At 37.5% G+C, this 22,067-nt stretch overlaps 1 protein-coding gene across 1 annotated transcript; it reads right to left on the reverse strand.

Annotated features, from left to right (window-relative positions):
* Positions 1–19,148: 19,148 nt before the first annotated feature.
* Positions 19,149–22,036, reverse strand: LOC121374497 (gastrin/cholecystokinin type B receptor-like). The gene is made up of 2 exons (XM_041501596.1): positions 21,961–22,036; positions 19,149–19,981 (listed from the first exon to the last, which is right to left on the reverse strand). Exons 1-2 carry the CDS (start codon positions 22,034–22,036, stop codon positions 19,149–19,151), a joined length of 909 nt encoding a protein of 302 aa, XP_041357530.1.
* Between the last annotated feature and the right edge of the window lie 31 nt (positions 22,037–22,067).

Below are 22,067 nucleotides of genomic sequence, written 5' to 3' on the forward strand. Positions count from 1 at the left end.
TAATTATTTTACAATGACAAATTACGTCACGCAGTTGATAGACGCTCGGAACCGATGTTTTGCTCCCACAGCATAAAAAAAACGATGTAAGAATCGTTGGGCACTAGATGGGTAGAAAAAAAACACCTTTCAACATGACAACACGCTGGACCCACTAAACTGAATATTGCCATTATCATGCAATGATATCATGCAATTGTTAGACACTTGGAAGCGAAGTTTAGCTTCCACAGCATAAACAACGATCTAAGAATCGCCCAGCACTGGTTGGGACGAAAAAATGACCCTCGAATTCATATCCTATAAGACAACGCGCCATAGCCATTAAGCTGAGTATTGCCATTATGTTACTGTGAAGTTTGTTTTGTTTAACGACACCACTAGAGCACATTGATTAATAATTGGATGTCAAACATTTGATAATTCTGACTCGTAGTTAACAGAGGAAACCCGCAAACCTTGTCCGTTGATAATATCCGGGACGGGATGTAGCCCAGTGGCAAAGCACTCGACTGGTGCGCGGTTGATCTAGTATCGATCCCCATCGGTGGGCCCGTTGGGCTATTTCTCGTTCCAGCCAGTGCATCACGACTGGTTTGTCATGTCTGTGTGATGGTTCATATAAAAGATCCTTTGCTACTAATGAAAAAATGTAGCGAGTTCCCTCTCTAAGACTATATGTCAAAATGGCCAAATGTTACACATCCAATGATTAATCAATCAGTGTGCTCTAATGGTGTCGTTAAACAAAAGAAAAAAAGAAAACGAAATTGATAAAATCCATTACTATTTTAGGGGTGACAGGTTGTTTGTTGGATAACTTTTTAATTTTCTTCAGCCAAATGATGACACGGGTCAGGATCCACACCATGCTAATAACACAAGTGCCTACATTTGCTCCATACTATTAAACAAAGATTAATATTAAGACATGTCATCACGCAGCAAATTGGTAAAAACAAATGCATCACAATACCCTGTGATGTTAATAATACCATGTGTCTTCATTTTAAAATGTACATATATAGCTATTTTGAATACTTTTTGTATGTATTCTACGAAGAGCTTCTGTTATCATCTTGTCACTGTAAATATCCATTGTACAATAATTCCTCATATGCTGTCGTTTCAAGTTTCCAAGATTCAAGTTTCAAGATACGTATACCGTATTTCCTCTAATAAGCGCCAGGCCTCAAATAAGCGTCGGGTCTCCAGTACTATTTGATTAACGACGGGTCTGTTACACTTTGCAACAAAATCAACGCCGGGCCTCTAATAAGCCCTAATAAACGCCGGGTCTCCGATAAACGCCGGATATAAGACAGCCGAAAAGTCATTACTGTTGAAGCCGCTTCCAACAATGACGTTGACGCTAGGTACTTTACGTGGACAAATGATATGAATTTGTTCATTGTTTTGTTAAAGTTTAAAGTTTTGTTACAGTTCGAAATTATAAGTTTAAAAATATACTAAGTTGGTGCCGATCTCCAATGAGCGCCGGGTCTGTGACCATTTTGTATATACATGAACAACAACTATACAGCGTTGGTATTCCATCGACAACCGGCCTTGGTGGGGCAGTGGTTAAGCCATCGGACTACAGGCTTGTAGTTACAGGGTTCGCAGCCCGGTACCGGCTCTAAACCAGAGCAATGGGTAGGTGTAAGGCCACTACACCCTCTTCTCTCTCACTAACCAACTAACAACTAACCCACTGCCCTGGACATACAGCCCAGATAGCTGAGGTGTGTGCCCAGGACAGCATGCTTGAACCTTAATAAGTACACGAAAATAAGCAAAATCAATCAATCAATTCCATCGACTGGTACTAATTATACACTTATAACCGCAGACGCACGTGCACTAGATATATGTAACATCATATATAGTGGAAACCCGCAGCAGTTATTAAACTATACGAATACTGTTAGTTATGTGGTACAATCCCGTACGCCCTGTTAAAAAAAACACGTAACGAATTTATTACCTTCTAGATCTATTGTATAATTCAATAAAAATTACAGTACTAGTAAAACTTTTAAACAAAGTACACACACATTTGGAGTTGTAATATATTTTAACAACATAACATGTCATAAAATTTTGTGATATATTTTAATAACATAACATGTCATCAAATTCCTAAACATTATTGGATTTTGTTTTCTAACAAATAACTACGCAAGATATTTGCAGCTTTTTATTTGCTGCTTGGGTATTAAGAGTCAATATTCCAATGTCAAAAGCAGACATGTCATCAAATTCCTAAACAATTATTGGATTTTGTTTTCTAACAAATAACTATGCAAGATATTTGCAGCTTTTTATTTGCTGCTTGGGTATTAAGAGTCAATATTCCAATGTCAAAAGCAGACGATTTGTACACAAAGGGTGGACAACTCTTACCACCTTATTATTTTGCGTGTTTTAAACGTTCATGATTTTTCATGATTATTCTGTAATCGTTACGGGGGGGGGGGGAGAGGGGGGGGGGGGAATCGAACACCCGCAGCCGAATAATTTTTTTTGTCGGGTTATACTTTTAGAACATGTAAAAAACGTATACATGTCAAGTTATTACTTAAAATACGTTCGTGATAGTTACAGGCACGGCGGAGTACTCCCCAAAAATAAATCTTAAGGCAGAGAATTGTACTTGTAGAATACATGAAATTTCATTTCAGGACATCTAGTTTTCAAAATTTTACAGGGAGCATACCCTCGAACCCCATAAAATCAGAACCAAATTCTTAACAACTACGATAAATTCATTTAATTACCGTTAGATTTCCTCCTAATTTTGTCCAGACACAAATCTTGGAAAAACTCATTACAGTGACAAAGATTCCACATACGATACTGTAACCGATGTCACCGATATACACTTCGCTGAGATCGCATAGGGCAAAATAAATGCAGTTATCTGCCGTCTGCCGTCTGCCATTTTGCTTGTTTATGGAATACTCTTCCTTGGTAACACACTTTTAAAAAAACTCGTGTGTGTTCGCTATGAACGGAGATCGTCAAAAGTATACGCTCGATTCGACGCATGTGTCGCCATTGCAGGACAAAGCACAAACGACAGCCTGTTGTCAGTTTCAATTAACACGTGCGCTTGTGGATTTAAAATTGTAGGGTTCGTCTCAAAAAATTAAATGAGAAATCTTGCGATGTACGTAGAACGTTCGGTTAAGGATACGGTACTAGAGTCTTTCGTTAAAACCGGTTTGATGTTGACAACGTGTTATCGACAATCAGACCTTCCTATTTCAGAATTAATATTTTATAAAGTGTTAGTAGAACTTTCAAAGTTTAGTTTGTATACTAGTAACACATTGATCATGTTTATATTTTAAGAATACAATATACTAACGTAGACAATGAACATTTTCATTTCTTAATTTTACGTGTGTTAAAATCGACAAAACTAAATAAATATTCTTTCATTTGGAAAGGGTAAAGTTAGTTAGTTTGTTTAACGACATCAATGTTAGAGCATATTGATTTAAGAGGAAACAGGTGCATGTGCAGGGGGATGGTATTGGGGGTCGAAACCTTTACCTGCCCAAGCTAAAAAAAAATTGAAATATATTTTCTGGGGGAGCATGGCCTCATATATAAACTTAAGCTCAACACAGTCTATAACTCCAACCCGCTGAATCCCTGCACATGCGCCTTTTTTTTTTTTTTTAGCAAGGGATCGTTTATATGTATCATCCCACAGACAGGATATCACATACCACGGGCTTTTTTATACTAGTCATGGCGCACTGGCTGAAACGAGCCCGCCGATGGGGATCGATTCTAGACCGACCACGCATTTCAAAAAAACACATTTTTAGGTCTAAGTAATGAATAGAAATAACATATAGTCTTGATAAATGTTACGTAAATCGAACACAACACCATCTTCATCTACCCCTAGAGCGTTACGTAATTATTAACACCCACTTACATGTAACGCGTATGCCAATTGCTGGTCACTGTCAACATTTCAAGGCAAATCCCCCACCGACCCCTGGAAAGGTGTTGTATGGATAGAAATATGTTTTGGAGATAGGAGACGACCCCTCAATCAAGACAATTAAATTTGTTCAAAATCACGTGAGAAGCTCAGCGCCTGCGCAAATCAAGTAAAGTCCCAGTTCTACTGGCGTCCCGCTAAATGAAGAAAAACAACGCTGGACACTGTGTTTGTAGTTGACCTAGATAATGTAGATAAGCGAGCATTACGAAACTATAGCAATGTGGTGGACCTTTCATGTACCAAACAGAACTGAATCATCCATTCTAAATGCTTAAATAATAAAAATATTCCTGGGACTGCAGCTTTAATATTCGTACTACAAAAGAGCTCACGGTATTTAACAAATAGTTGGTCTAGTAAAGAAATACTTTGGTATATAGATACATCTCGCTTTACTGAAAAACAAATGCATTTAAACAAATAGTGATATTCAACACCAACGACATGTTCATCACATAAACAACATTTACGTTCATCTCTAGGAATATTCTCCCACCTTCCAACTTCAATTGGTAGCTTGTGGCAGGTAGTACGATACTTAACAAAAGTGGATCTATTTAGTAATAACAAATAAGGTTCCATGTTAATGCTGTCTTTAAAAATTCTGTAATTAGTACCTTTGATTGAATGATAAACAGTATGTTTGCATGTTTGCAAATACTAGTCCTTCAGTCTCTCTAAAATAACGTTACTCTAATTACCGTAGTTAACATAATATTGGTATAACCATACAAAACTAAATCCAGTTTCATTAAAAATAGTTTCAATAAATTTAAACCATTTATATGTATAGATTCCATTAGCATAATCAGATAGTAATGCCATATATAGTCTAAGAGATACGTTAATGTATTTCTATGGACGTCCGAATGAGTCCCCTGTGCTCATTTTATATGAACCGCATACAGTTATATTGCGTCAAGATTAAACGACGTTAAAGTGCATATTACATCTCAAAATAATATCTATTTAACATAAAAAGTGCAGTGGACATTTCTTTTTAATAATAGTAATAATAATCAACAAAGAAGAACTCTCAAAGAGCTGCCATAAGCGTACGAGACAGGTGGCAGGGAGGAAAATTCACATTCGGGCAAACATTAAAGAGATATTCGGGCAAAATGTGTTAACCTAAGACCTTTTAACTGTGTAGTTTCATCATTCTACCCTCAACCATATATAGCTGTTTGGTAGTATACTAATATGAATAAATGTTGTTATCGAGATTCGGGCATTTTCATTTAATTCGGACAAAAACCTGCCTGCCCCCCCCCCCCCCCCCCCCCCCACTCCCCACCCTGGAAATATGGGAGCCCGTACGCCTATGAGGGCTGTTAAATTTAACCCACCTTATCAATGCACAAACAGTGACTATGTTGCCACTGGGATATATGGTTTACATGTAACAATAGGGTTAACTTTTATTTTAATCGTCTTATTTTGGACGTATATTATTTATATGAATATATAACATATATATATATATATATATATATATATATATATATATATATATATATATAGATATATATGTTACAGTCAATGTGTAAAACCACGCAATCTGTAGAATGCCTGAAAATTTCAGGCAATGTAACAGATTCACTCAGGCAATCTGTATATTGCCTAAATATTTCAGGCAATATACACATTGCCTGACTTTTCAAGGTAATTTCTAGACACATTGCCTGAAATGAAAGATCCACCATTCATTAACAGCAATTGTTATAAAGGTAAATAGAACTAATGACAAAATGCAATATTAGTTAAAATTATGTAATTTATTTCAAATAAAAGTCTCCACAAAGACATTCTCCAAAAACCAAACACTGACGAAAAGCTTGACATCAAAGTAATTAAGATTCAAAATATTGTTTTTAATCTCACACTGTCTTAATCTATTAATTCTATACTTTGAAAGAATAATCGTAGCCCGTTGAACATGCATTCATGATAACTTTTGATGTTAACCTGTCTTAATCTATTAATTCTATACTTTAAAAGAATAATCTTTTGATGTTAGCATGTCTTAATATGGTATATGAATGTTTTTGCAACAGATTAGAAGCCAGGGTAAAGGTGTTTCTCCATAAATACAGTATGGATAGGCAGGCATATCATTGCTCAGCAATGGCAGAGTTAATGGATGTTCGTTTTAAGGAATTACTTCTAGCAAAGAAGGCCAGTGATACAAAGTCAGTGCTTATGCTGAAAGAGGAATATTTCCAAACGATGGATGAGTTGAAGGAAGCTTGTTCGGTCAAATTAAAAACTGCTAGACAATACTACATTCTAGGACGGTACGAAATACTCCATTGTGGTGATGTGGAGAAGTTAATTTGCAAGCGTGCCAACTTGGCAGAGGAACCAATATACTTTGTGAACATTGATGAAATGTATGACATCATTAAGCGTGCTCACATTTCAACTGGACTAGAACATCTATATTCAACGTAAGCGAGCAGCTGATGGTCAGATGGCATAAGCAGAACGCATAGTCAAACGAAGTCGTCTGGAGCATGTTGCTAGTAACCCAGGAGACAACGTGACCATTCCTATCCCTTTGGTAGACCGTGGTAAAGGGGATCCTCGTAACATCATGGGTGTGATTGTTGATCGAGATCAAAATGACTTGTACTGCATTGCAGTTCACGCAGGACTACTTAAAGGACGATACAGCAGGAACCAGTTTGATTTATGTAACCAAACGTTATATACTTTAAGTGACACGTGTACTGACATTGAGGTGGGACTCAGACATGCAGTGAAAGACGAGTCATTGGGTGGAGGTCAGGGCTACGCAAAATGTAATTGTGCTATTAGTGGCAAACGATGCACATCAGACCGCTGCAAGTGCTACAAGGCAGGTGTAAAGTGCAATAGCAGAGGCCACTCCAGTCTGACCTGTCTAAATAAATAAATGTGTAGAAGTGCTAGTTTGTAAATGTTTTAATGATGTATGTGATGTATGTTTTAATGCATTTATCTCAAATCCGTAGCAAAAATATTCAAATTGTTTTAATGATTTGCATCTATGTATGTTTTAATGTATTTATCTCAAATCTGTAGCAAAAATATTCATATATGTTTTAATGTATTTATCTCAATTCCGTAGCAAAAATATTCAAATTGTTTTAATGATGTATGTGATGTATGTTTTAATGTATTTATCTCAAATCTGTAGCAAAAACATTCAAATGTTTTAATGATGTGCATCTTGTGATTAATTATCAATTATGTGTTTGGTTTGGATTTGTACTTGTTTTAATGTCTTTATCTCAAATCCGTAGCGAATTAAATAATATTGCATTTTGTCACTAGTTCTGTTTACCTTTATAACAATTGCTGTCAATGAATGGTGGATCTTTAATTTCAGGCAATGTGTCTAGAAATTACCTTGAAAAGTCAGGCAATGTGTATATTGCCTGAAATATTTAGGCAATATACAGATTGCCTGAGTGAATCAGTTACTTTACAGATTGCCTGAACTTTTCAGATATTCTACAGATTGCCTGGTTTTACACATTGAATGTAACAAACATATATATATATATATATACACACACACACACACACACACACACATTAGATTATGTGTCTGTCAATAATAACAAGAAAAACGAGATCGTTGCTTATCCGCTTCAAAACCCATACCACGAAGATATAGGCTAGCATTAGCTTTTAATAAGCGAACAATTACAATATCTAGCGCATTTTTGGAACAAACGTGCAGCAAAAATAAAATTTACCGATTTGTGGTATTCCCATTCATAATGAATTCAAGACTTTTAACAAATTTATCCAGTGAGGTGTGTTGATCGCGGTGGGAAAAATATGGTCTGTCTATTCCGCAGTTTGTAATTTCGTACAAGTTATACTATAACCAGTAAAGCAAATCACATGACATTTCGTACATCCTGGCAAATCCTGTATTTTCCCCGCAAATGACAATGTGTACTTGTGGTATGCATTACCTACTCACCAATCAAAACTCATGAAATTTATCTAAAAGGTAAGAAAAGAAAATACAAGGATTTAACCGAATGAACCCCAAACGTTTAACATTTTATTTAACAATAGAAGCTATGTTTATGCTTTTGAAGCTAAGTTAATCAAGTAAAGAGCATACCGATAAACTTTAAAACCTCTTTGAAGCATGTCAAAATGATTATTGTCATTGTTGAAAACTAAGGCACGGCGAGGCACGTTACGGTACGGTACGGCACGGAACGGCACGGCACGACACGGCACGGCAAGGGACAGAAAGACAAGATACGGCTCGGCTTGGCTCCACGCTGGTCATACGGATAAAGCGAGAAAACTGTTAATTTCTCAAAGTTTTTTAAAGGTATTCTTTCATAGTTTGTTCGTGATTCGACGCAAAATGTAGTTAAATAAGTGTGTGAAATATGGAAGTGATTTCAGTGATATTAAGTCCGCAAACAAATAATATTTTGCACAGGGAAATATTTTCAGAAAAAATACTTCTAATGTCTTATCCACAATAATGTTTTTTCGGGTTTTTTTTTATATATATATTCCCAACGGACAATATAGCACATATACCACAGTATAAGTATTTATACCTGTAACGAAGCACCGGCTGAAATGAGAAAACCCACGAAGAAGAATTGAGCTTACAAGTTATTGAATTTTGGAAGAATGCTCTTTGAGTTGATAACGATCATTGCCTATAAATTATGCAAACTCTTTGCTATTTACCAGAGAAGCAAAACAGAGGTGACGAATACCATTATTTATTCCAGTGCAGTCGTTTTGCAAATGTAAGATATATGTATATCTTCAGACCCATCTGTTTAATTTTAAATCAATAAAGAAATGTTGTATTTAATGACGCATTCAAGACATTTTTACCTCCGGTTATATGACATCATATACGTAATTAAGGGCTCTATGGATAATGAGAGAGGAAATCCGCTGTCGCCACTCCATGGATTAATTTCAACTAGTTAAAAGTTAATTATTATTTAATCAATTACAGTAGAAGTTCGTTGGGTCGAAGTCGGAAAGGTCGAATACACCGCAACGCTCGAACCAAAAACGAAGTCCCGAATTACACTTACACGTTGTTGACCGAATGGTTATGTCGAACTACTCGGAGTGTCGAATTCTTTCTCCAGCACTTACGGAAACGAGATTCATCTGTATGTGACTAACACTGTTTTAAGAAAAAAATTGTCACAATAATTATATAATTGGGGAGAGTGCGAAGCGAGACTGTATACATTTAAGGATTGTATGATTACATTAGTTTTCCTATCATATAAAATCAATAACAGTAACCTTTAGAACGGCTAAAACATTATCTAAAACTGTTCTTCGCATCAGGTTTAAGGCCATATAAATATAAAGTGCTAGCTCGCAGAAGAGAATGCCTCCACACCGCCATATAGTTCACCCTCATCTTTAAACATCCTCCCTACGAGCATTTTATACCGTATGTTACGTTTAAATACATGCGGTTGTCACTATATACCAATGTATGACCGTGTGATGATCCGAGTGTGAGTGACTACTTCTATTTTGTAGAACATTTCCAACTAATCAATCTGCAGTTAATATTAAAAGGCAAAGTGAAGTTCAGTGACCAAAATATGTTTAAATTTTACATAAAAACGAGTAAATACTTATCTACATAATCCGTAGAAAAGTTCTGAATTGTCACGTATTGTGATGATTCAATGGGATGTGTGTCTTAAAGACTCTATTACTTAGACCTACCAAAAAGTAGTACTGTTCAATTGTTTAGACCATAAGTTTTTTTGCAAATGTTACGTTTAATTCCTATTAATTCCTTGTTTTCTTTACATTAGCATGAATACAAACCCAAACCCCGACAAGTTTTATATACAATTCATCATCTAAAATGCACGAAGTTGACTTATTTCCATTTTACAAAAATCTCTAAGCGCTAAATCGATGTCATCAATGGTCAAACTGTAGAAATATTCAAACTCACTCCGAGTTGCCCATGTAATAAAGCTAATTCGGGGGGTAACTATGTTATATTTGACCATTAAATTTGCGGTCGTTAATGTTGGTTTTACTGTCGTAAATAATTGAGTTTTACCAGAGACGCAAAAAGAACGCAGCGTTAACAAAAACCTGGCAGCGTGTTTAACTTCCGCCCTATAAAACCTAGTCACTAGTTAAAGTATCGTAGTGTTACAATTTTTATATTTTTACTTAATGATGTTACATAATTCTTATCTTAAATTGAGTTGAATTGAATTGTCGCGATGAATGTTAGGAACAAGTGAAGTTGGTAATAATGGTCATTCTTAAGCGAATATTAAGCCAATAGCGGTGCGACGTAGCCCAGTGGTAAAGCGCTCGCTTGATGCGAGGTCGGTGTGGGATCGATCCTCGTCGGTGGACCCATTGGAATATTTCTCGTTCCAGCCAGTGCACTACGACTGGTTTATCAAAGGCCGTAATATGTTTCATCCTGTTTGTGGGATGGTGCATATAAAAGATCCCTTGTTACTAATGGAAAAAATGTAGCGGGTTTCCTAAGACCAATACGTTAAAATTACCAAAAGTTTGACATTCAATAGTCGATGATTAATAAATCATTGTGTTCTAGTAGTGTCGTTAAACAAAACAAACTTGGACACATTCAATGTGTTTCGCATTTCCGCTTCCGCTTGCTGCACGCATGTCACTTGCCGCCGCCTTACCGCTTGCGTTCTGCCTGCGTTCAGCTTCAGGGACGTTCAAGACTGACGTGGCCAGAACAGGTTAACGTTATTTACGCCACCGCTTATTCAGCACTGGCGGCAGAACCAGTTGCCTACACGGCGTGAAAGCGTTTCACAACTTATTGCCAGTTAATGTGGTTAAGTTTAACACATGCCAGCACGGATGACCGGACGGTGAACTTAGCCGGGTCCGCGGTCTCCGGCTTCACCGGTATGTGTTACAAATTGCATATCATTATTTACCACAATGAAAGATGCAAATAAGTCTAATAACATCGGGACGCACTTACGGACGGATTTATCTCATATTTAACTCGCTTTCTGGACATTTAGTATAATAATCGCGCACGTACATTTGGCTAATTAGCAATGTTGCCAATAAATATTGGCTTTGTGCGTTTATCGACTGGCCGCTCGCCGCATGTGTAAATAACGCTGCTCCATTCCTTTGAATTAATTATACATGGTTATCAGCGTAGCCTGGCTGAAGAACCGGTGTATTAATGCAGTGCATGACGGGTGAACATCGGTGTTTATGAACGATTCCGTCAATCGCAGATGACCCATATGAAACCAGTGGCGTGTTACGGTTGCATGGTACCAAAGAAGAGAGTCCCAAATATTTACGGAGTAAAAACAGCTGTGAGTGTGATTGGCAGTAATATGTGACATTAATTATTTGTGCAAATATGATTATCCATTGACAATAAATAAATGCACTTTAATTTGTTATACAATTGTTTTGCAGTATATACCAGAGGTTGAAACTAATGAAGGGTACCCCCCAAAATGGAACTGCAATTTTCAGCAAAAATGACGGTTGCTAATAAAAACATTAATTAAATCTCTTAAATGGTATGTGACCCCCCATTTTCTTGCAGGTAGAGGTGCCACACTTTTTATTGCTATACTTCCAGGGTGTGTTGATACGCTGCTTATATCAGTTTTATTGGTAAACGTTAACATTATCGGCAATAGGAATTGATTTGGTCTATTAGAACCTATAGGAGGGCTGGCGCTCGCGAACAATTTGACTGGTACCTATCGTCTTCTTTCTTATCACATTCGTCTCACGTTAAGCACAAAAGCCAGTCTAGAGATTTTCCACGAACGCTCGCCCTATTGAACATGCCTGGGGTTACTTGTGTTGGTAAATATGTTTCAACACAGACACACGGACTGGTGCGGTTTATTGGAAATAAATCTACGTTAAACTGAGATGCTATGAGTCACATGATCGATCCCCATCTATGGACACAGCGTGCTGTCATGTTTGAGGTAGTTGTAATCTCCGTGCTTGGTATATCAAAAGTCGTGGTATGTAATCAGTGAATCTCTTTCTGAATACGCTTTGGCTAATAAGTGCCGCATTTACCGTAAGATAATTATGCTGGGTAATACTTATCGATTACTAGTAAACAATATCCTTGGGTGTCGACACATCTATACCCACTTTAAACAACACAATATTTGGTCGTCCATTAGATTTTATGCACATTTTATTTAGGATTTTCGTTCTTCATCCTACGTAGCCAAGTGGTAAAGCGCTCGTTTGATGCGCGGTCGGTCTAAGATCGACCCCCGTCGATAGGCCCATTAGGCTATTTTTCGTTCCAGCCAATGCACCACAACTGGTATATCAAAGGCCATGGTATGTGCTATCCTGTCTGTGGGATGGTGCATATAAAAGATCCCTTGCTACTAATGGGAAAATGTAGGGGGTTTCCTCTCTATGACTGTCAAAATGACCTTATATTGGACATCCAATAGCCGATGATTAATAAATCAATGTGCTCTAGTGGTGTCGTTAAACAAAACAAACAAACAAAATCATCCTACTGCCAGTCAGTCTGTCTCAAGTTTTTTTTCTTCTCTGTCTCTCTGTGTGTGTATGTGTGTATGTATACATATGTGTGTGTATATATATATGTCTGTTTCTCTGTCTCTCTCTCTCTCTCTCTCTGTCTGTCTCTCTGTCTGTCTCTCTCTCTGTCTCTCTCTCGCTCTCTATCTAACTCTCTTTTTTATCTATCTGTGTATCTATCTATCACCGCCGTCGTGTTCATAGTCATTGACCAAGTAGTTTGCACCCTTCCCCTGGATTTGTGCTTTTATTGTAGTTGGTCTTGTTTGTTTGTTTGTTTTGTTTTTGTTTGGTTTATTGTTGTTTTTTTTTTGTTTTGTTATTTTTGTTTTTTGTTTGTTCTGTTTTGTTGTTTTTGCATAAAAGAAAATTAGTCTAAACAGTTTTTATGAAGATATTTTTATTAAAATAGAGGGAGAAAAATATGTTTTCTTTGGCGCACGAGTAGTAACAGGGTGTCTTGTGTACTGACATATGCAAATCATGTCATGTGACCCATAGCGTTGGGACGCCATGACGTCACGACACTGACATTTAAGCGTGGCGTCGGTGACCTACATAAATGGATTAATGGCTTTGGCAGCTGGTCCTTTGTTGGATGTCCTGATCATCTGCGGCGTGTGGACGCTGACCTATGTTAAACACTAAACTAATATTTGTCTTAGACATTTAACACAGTGTAGATTATGACAGGACCTGCCCAGACATACCCATGTATTTCCTAAGATGTATTTTATGGGGGGGGGGGGGGGGGGGGAAGATTGTTGTCGAGGTTTGACTATGGCCAAAACTACGATCACACCACGAAAAATACATAATTCCTTATACTAAAAAATATTATGGTCGCAAACAAGAAAACAACAATACTATAGGAATTGAAAATTTATTAAACACTGCACAAGTAGACTGCAGTGATAAATAGTTTACTAGTGGTACAATGGTATTTATATAATTAGATACAAATCACATACATGCATATTATTATACATATAATAATGTATGCATGCATGCGTATTATTACACATACCATAGATATATATACTAAGCGTTGGTCTGGTACGTGTACCAAGGTACAACGGAAAAGAGAGCGTATGAAAACAAAGGTACAGTATATACATGTGCAAAATTGTGATAACGTAATGTGCATATGCAAGGGAACAACGGTTTCCTTTTGTACATAATACATTGACGTGACAAATAAAATTATTTACATGATCAGGGGCCTTAGGCACCAGGTAAAGGCTTGGATATGTAGAGACTAGATGGTAATTAAAAGTACATGTTCGTTACGTGTAAAGTATGACTGGATAATAGAGGTTGATATGGATCAAGGGCAGATTCAACGGAGGAGACTGGGGGAATCTGTCTTTTTCAATTATCCTTTTCTGGAACAATTTCTTTTACAATTTTCATTTCACGAATACAAAATTGTATTGAAATGGTCTTTTCAGGAATTGGTCCATGTGTCCTTCTGGCCTTTGTCCCTCCATAAAATATTTCATTTGAGGATCTTGCTCGTTAAAATGCGTGTAAGAGTTTAACACAAGGTTTTTGCCACGAGTATAAAAGCTCGTGTTATTTCATAATCGACCATATCTTCGCGTGTTATCTATTATAATAGTGGGGAGAATTTAGCTCAGTCGCTTGAGGTGCTTGCGTCGCAGGATCGAACCACCTCGATGGATTCATTCAGCCGATTGGTTTTTTCTCGTTATAACCAGTGCACCACAACTGGTCAAAGGCCGTGATATGTGCTTTAATGTCTGTTGGAAAATGCATATAAAAGATCCCTTGCTGCATTAGAAAAAATGTAGCAGGTTTTCTCTAATGACAGAATTACCAAATGTTTGACATCCAATAGCAGATGATTAATTAATCAATGTGCTCTAGTGGTGTCGTTAAACAAAAACAAACTTTAACTATTATAATAAGTATAATAATATCTGTTTTGTTTCCACTGTACTAAGTAGGTTACCCAAAATGTAAACAATAAAAAGTCAGTTTGAGACATTAGTGTCTTTCTACTCATCAGGGGTCAAATTTTAATTATTGGGGCGGGGCGCACGGCAAGTGTTGCCTTCGGTTTAATAACAAATATATAGGGGTTAAAGTCAAGTTGGAGTGACACCAAGGAATATAACTATTGCAAGCGTGTATAGTTACTAAAAATCGAGATACACAATTCGTAAATTGTTACGCCAGTCACTTCTTTAAAAACAAAATAATTTATTTGTGTTTAAAAATTAAGGATACATTTACAACATGGGATGTATGGGAAGAGCACGGTGCCAAACCAGGTTCCAGGACACAATGAAATTCGTCTTACCATCGACAAAACTCGATTTTCAGGGCATTAACGACAATTAAGGAGGGCAATCATGGCACTTGTCATCGGTGCCGTAGGAAAATTCGAACCCTAACACATATTGGAATAAGCCTTTACAACAGAAATAATTTAACCTTTGGTACACGCACACGTTTTGTACAGAGGCGTCGGAAGTGAGAGGGTGTGAGGAGGGCACCCTTGTTAGAAGGCCCGCACTGTAATAAAATAGTTTACGTTGTTGCACACCAAGACAAGCAGACTGATTTTAGCATTTAACAGTATATATTTTATTGTCCACAACAACATCAAAAAAGACGGATTGGTTATGGCAAATAGCTATGATGTTCACACGTGCTGCATCAAATATTTCATTTGTGGATTACGAATGTCAAGGAAAGCGGATAAATATGTGTTTATGGATTTGATGCATGGGACGCTGCGTTAACAAGATGATGAGATGTTTCATAGCTGATCATAATCGCCATTGACATACTTAATGATTTCAGCAATACATCTACATGTCATATGCGCTGTGACTTAAATATTTGAAATATTCATGTAACAGAAAAATGAACCTCCACTGAGGAGATTCGAACCACGGACTCTCAGTACGAGAATCCAGCGCTCTACCAACTGAGCTAATAGGGAAATTTCCACTAGCTACTGCCAGTAGGAAAACTTTATACCAACACTACTACATTCATTTTTGTTGTTGCTTAGAAACAAAATAGCTAGTATTTAAAACAAAAAACTCAGATTGTAATTATATCGTCTTTCACTTTGAGAGTTTAACGATGGAAGGTCCTTTCTGGCGGAATTTATTAAACCAACAGACAAAGGTAACAATTAACAATCGAGCTGCTATTGGTGTCATGCTATATATGATAAACTATATTTCTGATTTCGTCACTAGCAGCTCATATATCTGAACGATAAAACCGTAATCCGTGGTCAAGACCGTATCTTTGTACAATGTAGAGTCCAACGAGGATTTGGCAAAATAGTGGTTGATTCCATGAATTCACCTGACAGTTGAAATATAGTAGTCGAGATATCTTTGCTAATAGCTTAGATATAGCAGTCAATGCACCTTCGCTAAAAACTTAGATATAGATATCGAGATGTCTTCCCTAACATGTTAGATATAGCAGTCAATGCACCTTCGCTGAAAGCTTAGATATAGATATCGAGATGTCTTCCCTAACATGTTAGATATAGCAGTCAATGCACCTTCGCTAAAAACTTAGATATAGATATCGAGATGTCTTCCCTAACATGTTAGATATAGCAGTCAATGCACCTTCGCTGAAAGCTTAGATATAGATATCGAGATGTATTCACAAACATCTTAGATATAGCTTTCGAGATGGATTCACCAACATCTTAGATATAGTAGTCGAGATGTCATTAACAGCTTAGCGTAGTCGAAATGTCGTCAATAACAGCTTAGATATAGTAAACGATGTATCTTCATTTACAGCATAGATAGAGTAGTCGAGGTATCGTCACAAACAGCTTAGTTAGAGTAGTTGATGTATCTTCACTAACAAGATGTCTTCAAGATGTCTACACTAATAGCTTAGATATAGTAGTTGAGATGTCTACACTAACAGCTTAGATATAGTAGTCTAAATGTATTCACTAACAACTTAAATACAATACTAATAGTCGAAATGTCTTCACTAACTACTTAGATATAGTACTCGAGGTATCTTCATAGCCAGATTAGATATAGCAGTCGAGATGTCTTCATTAACAGCTTTAAAATAGTATTTACTAGTCGAGATAGGTTTAGTAGTCGAGAAAGTTTGGCTTTTCTGAATCTTTAGAAAATATTATCTATTGTTTAGTTGTAGTTAGCGAACAAAAAATGGTATCAGTAATTATATGTGTACTGGAGAATTTTATTTTTTTCATCTCAGCCTCTTAAAGACGTCTTCTGTGACAAAATATTGTATAACTAGTTATCGTGAAATACGGTCTGAGTAGACAGTTTCATAGTCATATCACACACGAATATAGTTGTAGTTATCGAAATATCTCTTCTTACGTTTCCCAAACACATCTGCTACGATAATGTGATAGTTATCTCACCTTACTGCTTAGTAGTCATTTCCTATATGAGATTATATATGAAGTTATCAAGACATAATATCTCACGTGCTTTGTTTTTGAGAAACATCTTGAGAGACACAGAGATAATCTAGGTATCACGTGACATCATCCTAATCCACAGTGAGCTTCTATAAGAGGTTATAATGAAGTTATCAAGATATAATATCCGACGTGTTTTTCTCAGAAACATCTTGAGAGACACAGATATAATCGATGCATCACGTAACACGTCCTGTTTCACAGTGATCTTCTATAAGAGGTTATAATGAAGTTATCAAGATATAATATCTGACGTGTTTTTCTCAGAAACATCTCCAGAGACACAGATATAATTGAGGCCTCGGGTAACACCGTCCAGTTCCCAAGTGATCTTCTATAAGAGGTTATAATGACGTTTTCAAGATATAATATATCACGTGTTTTCTCAGAAACATGTTTAGACACACGGAGATAATCGATGCTTCACGTAACACATCCTGTTCCACAGTGATGTTCTATAAGAGGTTATACATGAAGTTTTCAAGATATAATATCTCACGAGTTTTCTCAGAACCATCTGCAGAGGCACAGAGATAATCGAGGAATCACGCAGCGCCATACTGTTTCATAATCAACTTTCTATAAACAAACAGTTCTATTAGTAGTTATCGATACATCATCTCTTATGTTATTTTCTCAGAAACGTCATTGGATAGATTAATCGAGACTTCGTGTATCGCAGCATTATTTCGTAGTCGTCTTCTGTAAGTAGCAAGTATGTATGGAGAAATTTCGCCTCTATTTGTGTGTTCTTATAGACGTATTTGCTACTAGCACAGTTTTGGTAATGAAGACACTAATTTATTTCACTTTCAGATTCTAGACCAGACAAACGTTCGGGAATATAGACAGTAAAAGGTCATGAAAGATCCAGCCTCAGGTTATAATTCTAGAATCGGACTACCAACTGTCACGACAGAGTTGGACAACATTCTGCTCTCAAGACTTCTACGACTGTCCAGTTGTTAGTCTGAGCTCTCTTACAACTTGATTTTCGTTCGTCGTAGTTGTTAATCTGAGCGCACCCGCCGTAGGTCGGAAATTAAAACGCAACCGTCGAGTTGGCCAACTTCGTCATGTCTGTTAACAGTCTTATCCTAGTATAAGAGTCCAGTTCGTCTTTTTTTTCATCAGATTATCCTCTTAGTGCCATCTTCTCCGACACTGTTCTTCTAGTCACAGAGTAGCTCTTTACCTGGGATCGTCCACTGCTGCTGTAAGTGGTCTGAAATATAATAATAAAAGAAACCATTATTTGTGAGTCGGGACGTAGCTCAGTGGTACAGCGCTCGCCTGATGCGCGATCAATCTAGGATCGATTCCCGTCTGTGGGCCCACTAAGGCTGTGGTATGTACCATCATGTATGTGGGATGGTGCATATAGAAGATCCCTTGCTTCTGATCGAAAAGAGTAACCCATGAAGCGGGTTTCCTCTCTCAATATTTGTGTGTTCCTTAACCATATGTCCGACGCCATATAACCGTAAATAAAATGTGTAGAGTGCATCGTTAAATAAAACATTTTCTTCCAGTATTTGTGTTACACATCATTACATCCTGACACTATACATAACTTATGTTAGACCACACCAGCTGCTCCCCCCCCCCCCCCCCCCCACCCCTTCCAATCAGAAGAAAGGACAAATGTGGTTACAAAAAACGAAATATCTGTTTAACGACACCCCCTAGACGTTGGTTACAGAAAGAATTACATAATGGGAAGAGGCATCAACATTTTTGTTGAGATTGAATATTTTAGTTGTATTTTCTGTTGTGGTTACTAAAAACAATTGCAACCCTGCTACTCTACGTGGTTATTTTATACAACAGTTTTCGAGTATATGTACCTGTTTAAAAAAACAGTTTTTTTCTAACTTTTATATTTATCTTTGACATGCATGTACCCAAACTAATGTTGGTTCCTGGCAGAACCTAGAACATTTAGGCTAATCTGATTTGATTAATCTAGAGAAAGGTAGTGAACCTTTGTTATTTTAGATGTTTACACTGTGTAATTTTCATGAATGGATGACAATTTAAAATAGTTTTGGAAAAGGTCTAAATTTGAGGGAGTGTGGATGCGTTCAACGGATAACCGGATATGGGGGCTGAGAAATCGCACTCGGCATTATCTGGAACCTCTCGACACTGATCGGCAATGCCCGGTGTTGACATACCCACGGCATAGATCACAAAATTACTCACCCTTGTTTGACCACGTAGCTTTTTGCACTGACACTTGATTATGCGCACGACACACACTTTGAATCCTCGATGCATAAAACAGTACAGAATGGGATTCTGGGCGCAGTTCGTATGACCCAGAAGCAAGGCAAACGGGTACAGTGTAATTAGATCGCGTGACATCTGACCGTCGAAGTCCATGCAGATTACGAAGATGTAGTAAGGAAGCCAGCAGACGGCAAACAACAGGGAGATAATCGTCATGATGAGAGCCAATCGTCGCCTTCCTAACAAAACCTTGTTTTCGTTGTTCATGCACGAGTTCTGTCTCTGAAGACTTTCGTCGCGTCTCCACAACTTGCAGCCCATGTGCGCATACAGGAAGGCGATGAGGAACCCTGGGAGAATATAGATGAACACCAAAAGAAAAATGTCGTAGATCTGCCTGTCTCGATGATGCAACCATCTTTCCGTACAGTATTCTAACCGGAAGCCGGGTATCCCGGCAATGTTATTGTGGACTTGGAGCTGACGAACTATGGGTAACGGAAGCATAACACCAGCTGCCAAAAGCCACGTGAATCCAATGAGAATCTTCACTTTGCCGATTGTAAATATCCGACGATTTATCATGGGATAGCGAATCGCAAAGTATCTGTCAATGCTCATACACACTATGGTCAAAACACTGGCACCAATGTAGATACCTACAATAAAAAGAAAGAGAGAAACATAAAATGTGTACTTTGTATGCAGTATTTTCAATGGTTTTAATAATGATATGCAGCTATCCGTCCTCTTAGAAAGACGAGCGGTGAGACAAACAGAGAGGCAAATGGTTTTAATAATGATATGCAGCTATCCGTCCTCTTAGAAAGACGAGCGGTGAGACAAACAGAGAGGCAAATGGTTTTAATAATGATATGCAGCTATCCGTCCTTTTAGAAAGACGAGCGGTGAGACAAACAGAGAGGCAAATGGTTTTAATAATGATATGCAGCTATCCGTCCTCTTAGAAAGACGAGCGGTGAGACAAACAGAGAGGCAAATGGTTTTAATAATGATATGCAGCTATCCGTCCTCTTAGAAAGACGAGCGGTGAGACAAACAGAGAGGCAAATGGTTTTAATAATGATATGCAGCTATCCGTCCTTTTAGAAAGACGAGCGGTGAGACAAACAGAGAGGCAAATGGTTTTAATAATGATATGCAGCTATCCGTCCTCTTAGAAAGACGAGCGGTGAGACAAACAGAGAAGCAAATAAAATTATCAGACAAAAAGACAGTAAACTTTTGTTTTGTTTAACGATACCATTACAGCACATTGATCTAATTTGGTTTTTGTTGTTTCTTTCGGAATTTTTAGTTGTTGTTTTTGTTGTTGTTTTGTTGTGAGGTGTTCAGTTTTGTTTTGTTTTGTTTTGTTTTGTTTTTTATTGTTGTTTTGGGTGGGTGTTTGTTTTTGTTGTTGTTGAGGGGTTTTTTTTTTTTTTTTTTTTTTTTTTTTTTTTTTTGAAGATGGGGGTGGGGGTTAATTTGTTTGGAGTGTGCACTGTTCTCCAGTGTATATAAAGACCTGAAACCTTTATTTCTCTTTTTACCGATATTGGTACGGCCATTTAACTGATGGGTCGTAAAACCAATAACATGTTCTAGGATGGATCAAACCGTTCCTTAAGGATTATTAGCCTCGAATTAGTGCCGCACAATTAATGATACAGTTTGTTTTCTTCTAACTATCTAATAATTCGGGGTTCAGCTAAATGGTTTCGCATGGCTGATTTTCTTTTGTCCTTATATTGACTTCTAGCATCGCTTAACACCGGTTGAACGCTTTAAATCGTGATTTTAGCAGAAATTCTCTTTGAAATGACCCATTATGGGATCTATATTTCAGTTAGTTAGTGCATGGTCGACTATCAAAGGCTTAGTGTTTAAGGCATATATTGTAGGTCCTGTGTTGGCGCCCATGTACCGGCTTCATTCTAGAGTGAGTTTTAACAGCTGAATGGAGAGTTGTGAGGGTAGTACACCGACTTCTCTCTTACTAACAATTAACAACTAACCATTAACGTCGCAGACCCCGGTTTCAACCTGTGAAGGGGCGGGAGTTAGCTCAGCCGGTTGAGTGCTTGCCTGGGGTGCTTGCGTCGCAGGATCGAATCACCTCAGTGGATACATTAAACTGATTGGGTTTTTTCTCGTTACAACCAGTGCACCACGACTGGTCAAATGCCGTGGTATGTGCTGTCCTGTCTGTGGGAAAGTGCATATAAAAATCCCTTTCTGCATTATGAAAAATGTAGCGGGTTTCCTTTGATTACTACGAGTGAGAATTATCATATATTTGACATCCAATAGCCGATGATTAATAAATCAATGTGCTCTAGCGGTGTCGTTAAACAAAAACAAACAACAAACTTCAACCTGTGAAAGTGGACATTTATATTCGGTTAGTCTTCAAACAACACACTTGGATAAAGTTACAACAGAGTATGTGACGTTGAAACAGGAAAATACCCTTTCAAACAGACTAATGCTCGTCTCCATAACAGTGGTAAAACGCTCGCCTGATGCGCGGTGTGTGTGTGTGCCCATGACAGCGTGCTTGAATCTTAATTGAATGTAAGCATCAAATTAAATTAAAATGCTTTAGTGTGTGTGGGTATGTTAAGAATCGACGTACCTTGGAGGTAACCGCTTAGCTTGCACAAAACTTCTCCAAACAGCCAGACTTGATAGACAATTTCAGCCACAGTCATAGGAATGCAGCATACCGCAACTGCAAAAGTA

The sequence above is a fragment of the Gigantopelta aegis genome, chromosome 6 (genome assembly GCF_016097555.1).
Source record: "Gigantopelta aegis isolate Gae_Host chromosome 6, Gae_host_genome, whole genome shotgun sequence".
NCBI classification, from domain to species: domain Eukaryota; kingdom Metazoa; phylum Mollusca; class Gastropoda; order Neomphalida; family Peltospiridae; genus Gigantopelta; species Gigantopelta aegis.